The sequence below is a fragment of the Strongylocentrotus purpuratus genome, unplaced genomic scaffold, assembly GCF_000002235.5.
Source record: "Strongylocentrotus purpuratus isolate Spur 01 unplaced genomic scaffold, Spur_5.0 spur5_scaffold_20, whole genome shotgun sequence".
Lineage (NCBI taxonomy): Eukaryota > Metazoa > Echinodermata > Echinoidea > Camarodonta > Strongylocentrotidae > Strongylocentrotus > Strongylocentrotus purpuratus.
The window spans coordinates 7,525,504-7,540,710 of NW_022145606.1; the positions used below are offsets into that span (position 1 = coordinate 7,525,504).

Genomic DNA, 15,207 nt, shown 5'->3' on the forward strand with positions numbered 1-15,207 from the left:
TGACCTCATTTACAACTGTGCATGTTATTAGTCGATGGGTTGAAAAAAGATGGGTTTGCATGGTTAGTATGACCCTATCGGTAACCCCAACGGTCACTGTGTGCACATGATTGGGTTTGGCTAGCTGGATAGACTCTTCCGATTGGCTGTATGCAAATGAGTTCATACCGGGGTCCGGAACTGTCGTGGGAAAAAAATGACAAAACACGGAAGTCTGGAAACGTTTGTACAGAAATGAGAAGGCGATGAAGCCTGTTCAATGTACCGAACCGGGCTGGCCAGAAAATACACACATAACGGTCAAATGATTTATGTAGACAGCCTGTCTGGAATCTCCGCAAAATGCGAAAAATTTAACAGCGTCGATTTTTTTTTTTGTCCTTCTCTTTTCTGCTTCCATTAAAAAATTTAAACACAACTTGAATTCGGCATAAATATTCATAATTGAATGACACACGCCTTTAAGACTTAAAAACAACAACAACACAACAATGTGAGCGTACCAGGAGAAATCAACATCTGGAGACAGGTACGCTATTCCATTAAGTGTTATATCTATTTAATCTAATTACTGTTACGGGAAAAGTACGAAACAGTCCGTAATGTAACGGTATTTGAAATCCTAAAGAAAAATAAATTATAATGTCAGTGGAGAAAATTCCTGTTTGTACTGTACATTTCAGAAGTGAACCATTGATTTAACTTATTTGAAAAAACAATGAAGTCATCACATTACAAAAGATCCTTATTGCTTCCAAAGTTGTTTGATTTTAACATTGTTGTCATTTATCCAAGCGAGCCATGTACATTTTCTCTTTCTGTTCATATTCAGCGAGGCAAGTCCATGTGAATATATTTTTTACTTTTGCTCTTGTTTATAGGTGGATCTAAGACCACCAGCCTTTGACTCAACGAGAACCTGGTCCAGATCTTCGAAGGTCCTACGGGATTCTGTATTCCACATCTGCAGAAGTTTCATGTATGTTTGTGTATAGTCATTTCCGTTCTTCTTTAGGATGCATTGTGCAATACTTGATTGGATTCCCAGAGCAACGTGCAGAGCGGAGAAATTTTCCGGATAGAGTCCATTTGAGATCTTTTCCAAATGCACATCTTTCACTTCTGGTGAGTAGGTAAGCCTGAGATTAAAAAAGAGAACGAGATTTAGTTTGCGATGTTAACACTTATATTTAGGCCTACAGCTGGTTATGGAAAAAAGTTTATCAATGATAAAAGTAATTTGAGTAGACAAATTTACCAGTGGGAAATGTACAACATGTCTAAAGTTGAAGAAAATGGTAAACAAACTTTGCATGTAGAGCATATTTCTGTTAAAAACAATATATAGGTTACAATAAGTAATATATTGTAAATATGTAAATAAACCAATGAATCGTCTCATAAAGCTCCTTTTAAACTCTTCAAACCTATCAAAATATTGATTATATAAAAGACTGGGACTTTACGAAATGGAGAAGAAAACACCACTGCTCACAAATTGCCGAAACCAAGAAAATGTGACTTCATGAAAACCAACTAAAAGAGGAAGTGGTAAAAATGAAGTACTAAAATGTAAGCACATTAACAACTAGGAAAAACAATCAGCAGCGGAGTCGAATAATTCCCGGTGCTATATACATGTACACAAAGCGGTATTTCCCACTTTTGTTGTTGGGGGAGGGGGGGGGGGTATGTTGGTTAAGATATTTTTTTAATTTTTTTATATTTTATCTACTCCATGATTGTTGTTGTTAATTGCATAGTGATTCATGAATTGTTGTACATCATTATTTTATCATTGTTACCTTTTCTGTAAAGTCACATGGATTGGAAAAGAAGACCTTCGGGTTCCAGTTATTTACTTTAAATCTTTTTTCTTTTTTTCCGGCATCCACGTGACTCTTTTCCAAATGTACTTTTGTTTTTTATTCAATGATTTTCTTTATTTTTGCCGAATAGATAATAATAATAGTAGAATATGTAAACCTACCTTTGAGCTCTGTTTGCCCTAGGTGTTACCTCGTCTCCTATAACAAGAATTAACAAAAAACACTGATTCACGTCGGTGTTTTATCGTTAGTGTTACTTTTATATTAGATTCTGAATTCCAATAGTATTTCCGATTGTACAAGTTTCCTACATTTTTCTAATTTCTTGTAATTTTGAAATTTTCTTTGATTAATAGTATTTCAGATAAAACCAAACATGATGTCAGAGAGAGATATTGGTAAACATAACAAATTAGTTTGGCGTCGCCATGCGTTTGGAAAAGACACATTTACCTAAAACAAAGCTTGGCCGAGATAAGTAATTTCATTGCAAACTCTTAATACCTAACCACGATGCAAGAAAAAAGAAACCCAAATTATAATTTCACTAGTTCAATATTTTATGGCATCAGCGTTTTTTTTTTTTTTTTTCTGGTTTAGACATCTGACACATCTGAAACAGTGGATTAGTTTTAAATATTAAAATTGTGTTGTTCTTCCTTTTTGTTCTCCTTTTTTCTTCCTTTCTTTGCTATGCAGCTGAAAACTAAGCTAGGGGCCTACATTTATATGATTTCAAGCGATCAACACTTACCTGACAGATTCACCGGACAAATAATATCTATTGTTGTATTTTGTTCCAAAATGAACTGAACGTAGACTTTAGATTTGGCAACGGCTGAAGTGTTTACGACGAACCGTACATTGACCTCAATTGAGTGACGAAACAAAGTTTCCTGCCGTTTCTGTAAAGAAAGACATAGAATGCAAATTTTGAATACACGTTAGATCTTCCAGTCATGTCAATGAATTATATTGTATTACCTAAATTATTTCCGTCATGAAAGATTATCTTCCTGCTACATGTGTCTCACATTATATCCGTTAGGTATCATTCTATAGAATATAACGTGTTTTCGATCCCCTGTTTAATGGTTAAGTAATCAAACGCACACAGCACACACACACACACACACACACGCACACGACTCTTCGCACCAGAACACGCACACCCACTTTTGTCAAGCGCACACGTTCGTGTTCAAGGGTGAAATAATGGAGCTCTTAACACGCTTCTCCCCACATAACGGATTGTATGTTGAAGGGAACTATTTGGAGCTGCATGACTTTAAGTACATATTTATTCATTTTAAAAACTAACTTTATTTTAATTAGTGCAAAGTTGAAACTTTGATTCGAAAAGGTTATCAAAATTCAATGCTTGGCAACATTCGAAGTAATTATTATTATAAATTACAAAAATTACAGCCCCGGCAAAGCACCTGAAGAGCTCTCCGAACTCTGCTGAGATGTGTGACATCACAGGATGGACATGATTTGCACAAGCAGACGATGTCCCATGACATCTCACACATTTTCAGTGCCTGTTTTTTCATCTTCTCTTGAGTTCTTTCTCTTATTTTACTACCGTCAGGCTAAATGTAAAATCTATTGCCTCACTATAAACCCCGCGCATGGTTTCATCTTGATGACAAATGCAGCAATACAAAATTAAAGGAATCTGTCGCTTGTAAACAAAATAAACGTCATTGTATTTTCAGATGCACACACTGTGGTATGTTCGGCGTGTCAAGATGGAACAAAAGCCGTCCTTAATATCATTTTGGGGTTTTTTCGATTTGAAAGTCTGGTTTCTTTTATTGTTAATTAACTTCTATCCTGTGTATTTACAAACAAAAGATTTTAGTTATCAGAATCGGTTTCATACCCCCTTTTGAATGGTTTGAAATGCCATCACATTAATATACACTAAACTCATTATAATTTGAGAAATAATAGCTTTGCAATTACGTTCATTCTTTATGGGAAGTCGTCTGCTTGGGCAGTATTGGTGCATTATGTGACGTCATTACTGAGCATTGTTATTTTTCTGGCGAATCTTTCGTATATCCAAAATGCTATGGAGGTGATTTTATTTGTATTTGTATAAATCACCCGATATGTAGTTGACCTAAAACTTGTACAATGGCCATCTGTTAGCTTACCGGTTTCTAGTAATACATTAGTTTACATATTTGTGATTTTCTCTGAATTTCCACTTTGACGTTTGGTTGTGTACGTGACCGCGTATTACATCTATCTTTCTTCTAGGCTACGGGCAGATCATATAGACCGAAAGCACACCAACCAAACATATGCATTACTCTGAATAGCGAACAAATCGATTAGGCAATTATGAGTTGGTTTTGTCGATCTGGATTAAAGCAGTTATATGAACTTGCCTTGGTGTATATTTCCCCATCGTCTACCTGACAGGTTACCGTAAGATCGCCAGAACGCCATGCCACAAAATACTCTTCTCCCTTTATCGGTGTCACGTATCCTGGTTCGGGCTGATTTGTTGTGTTTAAACAGAGAGGAAAATATTTAGTTTTGATCATACACATGCGGTATAATGAAATGAAAGAAATAGTATAATGTTCACACAATAAAAAGCATACAGAATTCTGCGTAAATTCCACAGATTAAAAAGTTTAATATACCTATTGCCATTGGCAACTTGCAAAGTTTCTCTCATTTGCATAGGCCTTCGTATAATATCTAAGTCCAAATCCAATCCAGGAATTTATAAAGGGCCATTATCTAGTTGCCTAATCAATAATACTAACGTTCAAATGTGATCTTTGAGAATACATGTTCCAGAACATGTATGTTATCAATGAATACAATGTATAATAGCTCACAGACAAAACAAATTTCTGACTTTGTTTAGTAAGACAAATATGATTTCCGCTATGTGCTCTTTGTCAAATGATTATCCTGTTCTAATATCATATGGCGAATACTTTCAAATAATCATATGTTGGAATTCCATAACAAAATGCGTAAACAAGTATACTCATCCTTTACAGATATCGATTTAAACCTGTGTGCACCTTGGATTACCTTTCATGGTATAGGGTAACTATATGTTTCACGCTAAATTTAGCAGTTTGGTCATTAAATTTAATTTTAAGAACAGTCATATTCATGATAGTCTCGACCGGCCGCCGCTGCAAACTGCCATTCGAATGTATGTTCATTACTCTTCGCAATTATTATGTTGATGCAAAAAGCTCTCCAAATAAAGGTTATGCCAATTTAAATAAGGAGCATACGATTTAACGAATCGTCATTTAATTCATTTTTTCCCGTTCGAATTATTTTTTCTCGTTCGAACTCACTGTCTTTGCATCAATATATTACGAGTCACATGGGTATTCAAAACCTTTTATTTTTCTTCATCCATTCAAATTCATGAAAGGGCAAGTATGTTGTAAATAAGTGTATTAGATTTAAGGTGCAAAATGAAATTAAGAGGGGAAAAGTGTGTGCCTTTTCCACGTAAATTATAAAACTTAATTAAGGAAACATGGCATGCAATGGCTTAACAACATTGTTTAGAACCAGCAGCCTTGACAACTTGGGTATTATGACGTTACACTTTGATACTCTTTATAATCTGTTTGTCCTACCAACAATTAATGTTGCCAATCGCATTGTGACTATTGAAATAAGTTAGTCGTAACAGGTGAATACAAATATTTGTTACATGGCACTTAAAGATTTGCGCATTACATTTGATTTCAATACAAAATCGTCTATTTGCCCATCACCAGCCCAGGTTGCACGGTCATTTTGTGGTGAACCTCTGTTGTTTTGAACCGGTTACATGGACGATGAGTGAATATGACATAAGTACTTTGGTAGTCTTTGAACAAACTGTGTCACATTACCCCTTCCCTTGGACCCTTTCATACCTCTGCTTCTCCGTAGTTGCTATCTCTAATGCAGAGTCTCAACAGATGCTCGTCGTTCCCAGGGCTCGGGTTGGGTACAAAAGGCGTACAGGTGAAACGTTTGCCGAAGAATGCTTTTGTGAAGAAGGCAACAATACGCCATTCACAGAAGTGAGATATATAGAAGTCAAGGTCTCGCTCTCTAACAACGCATCTAGGGTCACCATTGGCAAAAGCAATCAACGAAAAACTGTCGGAGCCTTTTAATTGAAAACACAAAAGATATGCGTAATCGCAATTTGTTCTTCTTTGCAAAATCTAAAACAAGGCAAAATATTAAAACACAAAATACATATTTTAGAAAACGCAGAAGCGACGGAGAGGTCGAGTACCCCTAGCTATGTACCACCGATTTCCTTTATAATACTACTACCAGCTAATACGTCTTTAAACGAAAAAACGTAGTCATGCTTGAAGCAGAAAGAATTTTGCTCTAGACGGTTTCTCACAAAAAGGGTTAGAATTCGAAATCGATGATCTTGGATTTGTGTAATTTTGCCAGGGAAATAACAATTTACCCAATTGGCAAAAACGAATGGCACGGTGTCAACTTGTCGTTGAAATTGCAGACTTCAGGTCTTGTGTTCTCTCTTAAAAACCCCGTATAACATACCAAACAAACAGGAATTGCGTATCGCTTAAAGGTGAAATTCAAAGAAGATCACAAAATGTCAACTAATGTATCACTAGAAACTGGTAAGCTAACAGATGGCAAGCGGGTTAGTTTTAGGTCAACTACATATCGGGTGATTTATACAAATACAACCACTTCCATAGCAGCTGGGATATACGAGAGATTCGCCGGAAAAATAACGATGTTTTAATGACGTCACTATATGGATCATCACTGCCCAAGCAGACGACATCCCATAGAGAATGAACATAATTGCAAAGCTATTATTTCTCAAATTATAATGAGTTTAGTGTATATAAATGCAATGGCATGTCAAACCATTCAAAAGGGGATATGACCCGATTCTGATAACTAAAATATTTTGCTTGTAAGTACACAGGATAGGGGTTAATTAACCATCACAGAAACCAGACTTTCAACTTGAAAAACCCCCGGAATGATATTAAGGACGACATTTGTACCCTCTCGAAACGCCGAACATACCCCGGTGTGTGCAGCTGAATATACAATGGCGTCTTATTTTGTTTAAAAGCGACAGATTCCTTTGTTTTTGTATCGCTGCATTTGTCATCAAAATAAAAACATGCGCGGTGGTTTAGAGGGTGGCAATAGATTATACATTTAGCCTGACGGTAGTGAAGTAAGAGAAAGAGCTCAAGATAAGATGAATACACAGGAACTGAAAATGTGTGAGATGTCATGGGACATCGTCTGCCTGTGCAAGTCATGTCCATACTGTGATCTCACACATCTCAGCAGCGTTCGGAGAGCTCTGCAGGTGCTATACCGGGGCTGTATTTAAGCGTTTTGTAATTTATAGTAATCATTACTTCGAATGTTTCTAAGCATTGAATTTTGATAACATTGTCGAATCAAAGTTTCAACTTTGCAATAATGAAAATAAAGTTAGTTTTTAAAATCAATGAATATCTGCTTTAATAGTCTGTTCAATTTATGGAGAAATAAAATCCCCCCCCCCTATTGTGACAAAGGTTTTTGAACAGTTTCAGGTAGTGTTTCACATCGGAAACAACATACTAAAGAGCTAAAACAAAATCAGACCCCCGGAAATTGGTTATTTTCAAAATGGCGTCCAAAATGACCATCAATACGTTAGAACAGCCACAAATAATGATACAACTATTTTAGAGATGTGATTTTAATGTCTATTTACAAACAGATTAGGAGGGCTGAAGAATTCATAAATACTAAAAACTCTCTTTGATGCATTTGGGGGGTCAAACCCTAAATTGACCCGACTACAATGTATTTTGAAAAGTGGACTCTGTTTCGGCCAATGAAGCATGCTTCAATATATCACTCGATGTCGCGATAGGTGATTGAATGTTGATAACGTTTTAATATAATGCTTCTGAAAAAAGACATGCAATAAACAACTAAATTAATTGTACCCTTTGTTAATTTAATGTTTATCGTGTTTTTCCTAAATCAACAATGAAAGTTGAACTTGTTGAATTAGGACCTGTGTTCAATACTTTTTAAAGTAAGTTTAAATGTATGTCACATTCTCAAGAAACATAGGTTAGCACAAGTTAATTTTTCACATACTTCAAAAATATAGAACTTGGTAAGAGTATGATTCTTTTAGTTGTTAACTGTAAAGATTCTTACTGCTTTTCCGATGGTAAATCCCAATAGAGGCAGTTTCAGGACTTGTAAAAATTGCTGAATGGGGCATCGTCACTTTTACTGGATATTTAAACTTTGCATCAGACGGTGACGCCTTAAGACCAACACAAATGATTGCTTGGTCCTCCGTCAACAGGTCTACCAGTTCAGCTGGAACCTCAGGTACTGCCTGGATGTCTTCAACGCCCCTAATCTCACTTGGATGAAACTGGACATCAATGCCATACTTCTCGATGCGAATCGAGCCTGACTGCTGATCGGATGCCCCAATGGAATCAAGAATAACATCTTCTACTACCTGTTCAGAAGATGCATAGTCTATGTACTGTTGTTCTGTTTTTGAGGTCTGCACGTTTGCTTCGTTATCCACCTGTTTTTCGACACTCCCACTTTCCTTTTTTGAACCAACGACTGGATCTATAAAGAAACAACCAAAGACGGATTTTCTTGTTTAAGGTGTATTCGATCACTTTTTTCCTGATTAAGTCATGGTTGTTCTCACAATTGACTTAAGTAAATAATGGGAATTTTATATAGGCCCGTATTCACACGGAAGGTTTGTCGACAAACCTCCTTTGTGAATACGGGCCAATATGTCCCTTTTGCAGCCAACATCAAATTTCGTAGAACTTTGCAGGAATTATGATATTAATTATCATGTATGTCCTATCTGTGAAATTCAAACGTTAGCAGTGTCCTAATATTCAAATTATGCAAGGAAACCCGTTTACTTGCTAGACTTCACTGTCAGACACTATTGAGTGACTGAATGGATTTTTTCTCTTTGGTAATAACATACATATCATGAACTGTAAAGAGTACATGAGCATTTGTCTTCATCGATAACCCACGTTTTGTAGTTGTCAAAATTAAACTGATTGAATCTTTGCGCAACACAAAACGTACGACCATCCCGTACAATGGTCTGAACATCAGACTATTACCCCCTGTCTTAGTAACACTTGACAGCTAATAGTCGTTATTTTCCCACTTAAAGACATTTTCAAGCCCCTCCCCCCTTTTTTTAAGGGAAATGTATTATCTTTCAAATGCCGTTGGAATTTAACCTTTACATTTGTTGGCCTGCAAATGGGTAATAGTACCTTTAAAAATACACTTGCGAATATTTAAGATAATACGGTAAGTTTTTTTTTTTTTTTATCAATTTATTTTATTTTTTATTTTTATTTTTATTTTTATTTTTATTTATTTTTATTTATTTTATTTTTTTTATTTTTTATTTTGTATATTGTTTTATTAATATTATTATAATTATTATTTTGTTTTAATCATTATTATTATTATTATTATTATTATTATTATTATTATTATTATTATTATTATTATTATTTTATGTTTTTGTTGTTGGGGGGGGGGGGCGGGTTCCATGCTTTAATGTTTTTGCTGCTGCCTCCTAGAAATCCGCTCTCATTGGGAATGACTGGGACCAGCCAGAAGGTGGTTGATAAGGTTCATATTTAGTTTGTTGTTTTTTCTATAGTTGTGGGTCAATGCTCCCGGGTTTCTTTCAGAGCAAGTGGAGTGAAAGAGAGATCCCGGGAGAGCGAGTCTTAGATACACCATGGATCTATTACCTATTAGGTCCATGGATAAACACAGCAACCTGAACAAACGAAATTTAGGTCAAATGCTTCGACATAGGAACGGCTTTGCCACGTACGGGCGTACGTCATAAACCGTGATGGGTGTGTTGTAGCACAAAATGTACAGCAGAAACGGTAGCTTATTCTTATCTCATCTGTTCACACGCTGTAAACGAATGTACACAGGGGCGGCGGAGCGTTTTTGTAAGTGGGGAAGGGTGTTCATCAACAAAAACGGCACTTTCCCTTCCTTCTCAGAAGTTTATATTTTTCCAGTTATTTAGCCCAGGTATATATGCAATGTTTATATGTCTATACCTTCTCTTTCTCTGTATAATGAATACTCAATGCTATTCATGCTGTAAATAGTGAATGCATCATTATTAGGTGCATCTCTCTCTCTCTCTCTCTACTCTACTCTTTCAACCTCTTCCTCTCTCCGTCTCCCTCTCTTGATCTGCCTCCCTCTTCTTCTCTTATCCTGTCTCCCCGTGTCTCTGCCTCTATGTTTCTCTACTCTCACACCCTCTCATTTTCTCGCCTTAATTTGGCTCCCGTTCTTCCTCTTTTACGTCTTAGGATGTTCCTTAATTTTCTCTAGCTCTTTCCTTTGTCGTTAGTATTCTTATTTCACCTCTACCATGTTTCCTCATACTATCCGCTCTCCTTCCAAATGCATTTTGATTCATATTGTTCGGGTAAAAATGAGGAATATCCTGTTTAAAAAAAAGTGGAATTATGTTACGTTCGGCCATGACGAACGAAAACGCGCGCGCATTCGCGTATGCGCGTTTTTTGTTTGTTGCGAAATACAGAGAGAGTACCACCTACCCTGACTGATGATAAGATGCTGATCCAGGAGAGATGCACATCTAGTGACAGGAGATGGAGGAGCATAAGCTTGCTGACCGGAAACATCCGTCGCCTCTTCCTCCCACTTCGAGGTCTCAAATATCTGTTTAGGAGGAGCGATGGGACGCTTCCTAGGAGACGACGGAGGAGTGAGCTTGAAGGAGGTAGAAGTTTCAGGATATTCTGCGGGAATTGAATTCATGTGTTTTTCTTTGTCATCGATATAATTTTGTGTCTCGTATGTACGTATTATTCAATTAATAAATGCAAGGTTCTGGAAATTTGGCCCAGTCTTGGTAAAGTTACAAGCACTATACACAGAAAGATGTATATGGGACTACGCGACACGCGCGCGATATCTATCGGGCCCAAATAGATATAATAATTTACCAAATATAACAATTAGTAGACGGTTTCTCGGCAAAATTTGTATCATCACGTATGAGTCAAAACATATTCTCTCACATGATTGGTAAGAGCTTCCATTTTATTTTTTTGAGAGGGGGGCGTTTCCAAAACTGGCTTTACCTGTAAGCACAATACAATCATGAAAGAAGGAATAGAACTGTTAATAAGCGACACAATTATATCAACTTTAAATGCGAGCGAGCTTTGGGTAAAATTAAAGAAAATTTTGCTCTCAGTCGTTCGCAGTACATTTTATGGTGAAAGGAAACGGGGGTATCTATCCGACAGGAAAAGGACACATATTAGAATAGAAAAGGAGCAAGTAAAAAGAGGACTTATGAGGCAAAAATGGGGCACTTCTCGCACCTGATAGAGGTAGGTCTACTCACCAGAAATGAAAAAGAAGCACTCAAGAGAACGGAAAAGGGGCACTTATAACAAATGGAAAAGGGGCAATTATCAGAAGGAAAATGGCACTTATCAGAAAAAATAAGGGAGCACGTGTTTAAAAAAAGGGGCACTTATCAGAGATGAAAATGGGCCCTTATTTCAAAATTAAAGAGAGCACCTCTCATATTTGAATAAGGGCACTCACCGCAGATGCAAAGAAACACTTATTTAATGAAAAGGAGGCATACAAAAGAAAAGAGGCACTTGTCCAAATATAAGGAGCACCTCTCAGATTTGAAAAGAGGCAATTATAAGAGGTGAAGGGACACTAACCAGATGTGTTAGGAGGCACTTCTTGTACCTGAAAAGAGGCACTCACCTGAGATTTATAGGGACACTTTAAAAAAAAAAGGAAAGGGGCACCTATCAGCTCTTTATAGAGGCATTTATCAGTAATGTGAGAAGGGGCATTTATGAGAAGGGGAAGAGGCTCTTATTAAGAAAAAAAAAAGGGGGGGGGGCATTTATCAGAAAGAAAAATGGGCACTTTAAGGGTAGTTGAAAAGTACCACCCCCGGGGTGCCGCCTTTGAATGTGCATTTGCATTGGTGGTCTATGATGGTGACTAGCGGAGTCGAACTTAATAATGTCCAAACGAAATGAAGACGGTTGGCTCGGCTAAACTTTAGAGGCTCATTCAAAATCAAAACACAAATTTGGAAAATTTGGAAAACTGGGAACAAGCAAATTCTTCGACAACAGCGAATGTGAAAATAGAGCCCTTATCGTTCGGTGCCACGCAGTGTGTAGAAAACGCATGAGGAAAGTCAAGCTGCTGTTGATTTCTTGAAAATAATGATGTGGATATATTTTCTTCAAATGCTTGTCAATTAAAAGGAAATTTATCAGACAAATCAATGGATTGTTATCATAATGAAGCTAATGCATTATCTTTTTGAAAACTTATATCAACAGCAGGTTGACTTTCCCCATGCCGTTTGTATACACTGCCTTACACTGAACGGTGAGGGCTCTGTACTAACTGTGCGTACGTAATTCGCTGTTTTCGAAGATATTGCTTGTTTTCGGTTTTTCGAAGTTGTGTCTGACTGTTAAAATGAATAACTATCTGATATGCGGTTGCCCAATTGCCCAATTTGGTCAATATTTCAAGTGTACAGTAGGTCGAAGTAACACATTTCATGAAAGATCGTAGCCCCATGGAGCCTGGGATTGTCAATTTCAATTAGGTACTTTCTGAAGCACATTGTATAGAATACCATGTTTTGTATGGTCTGTAGTACTCGTGGTCCCCAATCCCTCTTCTCTCGATCTCTCTCTTTTCATCTATCTGAAGCTGACAAATTTCATATTTTTAAGCGTATTCTTCATCTGCTTTAGCTGTCCTTGGATTTCGATGGCTTTCATTAGTTCAAATATTGTGTTCCATTCATCACTAATAATAACGGCCTAAATAAGCCTATGATGTTCTTTTAACAAAGGAGGTTGGAATATAACTGTGCAAGCTCAATGAAAAAACTTTCAATCTACCAACGACGTGGTGGTCATCACCTCCTAAATGTCCAATATCAACGATTGATTTAGATATTTTCCTAAATGAATAATGAAAATAATAATTTATAAATAAGAAATGTCAAAGAAATGTACAATACATTAACGGGAACGTACGAAATACCAACTGAACTTACCTGTATCAACTGACTGTGATCCGAGAGGTGTGCTGCCATCATAACCAGTCCTTTTTAGATCTGCTCCTTGGCAAGAGAGAAACTCTGCACAATCGACGTGACGATTTGATGATGCGGCGCGGAAACGTGTCCAGTCATCATTATCAGCCCTATTTAGATCTGCTCCTTTGCCAATGAGAAACTTTACTACGTCGAGGTGACCATTTGATAATGCCGCATGGAGAGGGGTGCTGCAACCGTTACCAGTCATATTTAAATCTGCTCCTTGGCCAATGAGAAATTCTACAACATCGAGGTGACCATTTGATGATGCCGCGTGGAGAGGTGTTCTGACATCATTATCAGCCCTATTAAGATCTGCTCCTTGGCCAATGAGAAACTCGACAACATCGAGGTGACCATTTGATGATGCCGCGTGGAGAGGTGTCCTGTCATTATTATCAGCCCTATTTAGATCTGCTCCTTGGCCAATAAGAAACTCTACAACATCGAGGTGACCATTTGATGATGCCGCGTGGAGAGGTGTCCTGCCATCATAACCAGTCTTATATAGATCTGCTCCTTGGCCAATGAAAAACTCGACAACATCGAGGTGACCATTGGATGATGCCACATGGAGAGGTGTGCTGCCACCATTACCAGTCATATTTAAATCTGCTCCTTGGCCAATGAGAAACTCGACAACATCGAGGTGACCATTTGATGATGCCGCGTGGAGAGATGTCCTGTCATCATTATCAGCCCTATTTAGATCTGCTCCTTGGCCTATGAGAAACTCGACAACATCGAGGTGACCATTTGATGATGCCGCGTGGAGAGGTGTCCTGCCATCATAATCAGTCCTATTTAGATCTGCTCCTTGGCCAACGAGTAACTCGACAACATCGAGGTGACCATTGGATGATGCCACATGGAAAGGTGTGCTGCCATTATTATCAGCCTTATTTAGATTTGCTCCTTGGCCAACGAGTAACTTTACAACATCGAGGTGACTATTGGATAATGCGGCGAGGAGAGGTGTCCTGTCACCATTATCAGCCTTATTTAGATCTGCTCCTTGGCCAATGAGGAACTCTACAACATCGAGGTGACCATTTAATGATGCCGCGTGGAGAGGTGTCTTGCCATCATGATCAGTTATATTTAGAGCTGCTCCTTGGCCAACGAGTAACTTTACAACATCGAGGTGACTATTGGATAATGCGGCGAGGAGAGGTGTCCTGCCATCATTATCAGCCTTATTTAGATCTGCTCCTTGGCCAATGAGAAACTGTACCACATCGAATTGACCACTGGATGATGCCGCGCGGAGAGGTGTACTGCCATCATACTCAGTCCTATTTAGATTTGCTCCTTGGCCAACGAGTAACTTTACAACATCGAGGTGACTATTGGATAATGCGGCGAGGAGAGGTGTCCTGTCACCATTATCAGCCTTATTTAGATCTGCTCCTTGGCCAATGAGGAACTCTACAACATCGAGGTGACCATTTAATGATGCCGCGTGGAGAGGTGTCTTGCCATCATAACCAGTCTTATTTAGATCTGCTCCTTGGCCAACGAGTAACTTTACAACATCGAGGTGACTATTGGATAATGCGGCGAGGAGAGGTGTCCTGCCATCATAACCAGTCTTATTTAGATCTGCTCCTTGGCCAACGAGTAACTTTACAACATCGAGGTGACTATTGGATAATGCGGCGAGGAGAGGTGTCCTGCCATCATTACCAGTCTTATTTAGATCTGCTCCTTGGCCAATGAGAAACTGTACCACATCGAATTGACCATTGGATGATGCCGCGCGGAGAGGTGTACTGCCATCATAATCAGTTATATTTAGATCTGCTCCTTGGCCAACGAGTAACTCTACAACATCGAGGTGACCATGGGATGCTGCTGCATGGAGAGATGTCAAATCGTACTTTTTAGCCTTAGAAAGGTCTTCTCCTTGAATCTTGTCCCCATCCATGATAAGAATTCAACTGATCTGAGTGTCTGTCTGTACTTTCTAGACTAAAGTATAGGCTATTTGATCAGCCAACTAAAACTGTATTACACCTGAAGATATGAAGTTATTGAGAATCTGTGTCATTAGGTCTATTTCATTGTCGCCCCTAACGACTCCAAGCTATGGAACGGAGATAGATAGATAGACTCTACCGTGTGGGTTAT

At 38.0% G+C, this 15,207-nt stretch overlaps 2 protein-coding genes across 2 annotated transcripts; both read right to left on the bottom strand.

The window, feature by feature from the left end:
• Positions 1-798: 798 nt before the first annotated feature.
• Positions 799-2,884, bottom strand: LOC115927563. The gene is made up of 4 exons (XM_030993615.1): positions 2,864-2,884; positions 2,584-2,734; positions 1,991-2,027; positions 799-1,139 (listed from the first exon to the last, which is right to left on the bottom strand). The coding sequence occupies exons 1-4, from the start codon at positions 2,882-2,884 to the stop codon at positions 860-862; spliced, it is 489 nt and encodes a 162-aa protein (XP_030849475.1). The 3' UTR covers positions 799-859.
• A 5,150-nt stretch (positions 2,885-8,034) lies between these two features.
• LOC577492 (ankyrin repeat domain-containing protein 50-like) lies at positions 8,035-15,004 on the bottom strand. The gene is made up of 3 exons (XM_030993616.1): positions 13,036-15,004; positions 10,508-10,711; positions 8,035-8,489 (listed from the first exon to the last, which is right to left on the bottom strand). The coding sequence occupies exons 1-3, from the start codon at positions 15,002-15,004 to the stop codon at positions 8,035-8,037; spliced, it is 2,628 nt and encodes an 875-aa protein (XP_030849476.1).
• Between the last annotated feature and the right edge of the window lie 203 nt (positions 15,005-15,207).

Bases quoted from the DNA above. Each gene is read 5' to 3' on its own strand.
- LOC577492 (XM_030993616.1), bottom strand. From the start codon at position 15,004: ATGGATGGGGACAAGATTCAAGGAGAAGACCTTTCTAAGGCTAAAAAG. The intron at 10,712-13,035 runs GTAAGTTCAGTT...CAATTCCCGCAG, and splicing joins ATCACAGTCAGTTGATACAG to AATATCCTGAAACTTCTACC. The intron at 8,490-10,507 runs GTAGGTGGTACT...GTTTCTTTATAG, and splicing joins GCATCTTATCATCAGTCAGG to ATCCAGTCGTTGGTTCAAAA.
- LOC115927563 (XM_030993615.1), bottom strand. From the start codon at position 2,884: ATGATACCTAACGGATATAAT. The intron at 2,735-2,863 runs GTGAGACACATG...CTTTCTTTACAG, and splicing joins TGATACCTAACGGATATAAT to AAACGGCAGGAAACTTTGTT. The intron at 1,140-1,990 runs GTAGGTTTACAT...TTTTAATCTCAG, and splicing joins AGGGCAAACAGAGCTCAAAG to GCTTACCTACTCACCAGAAG.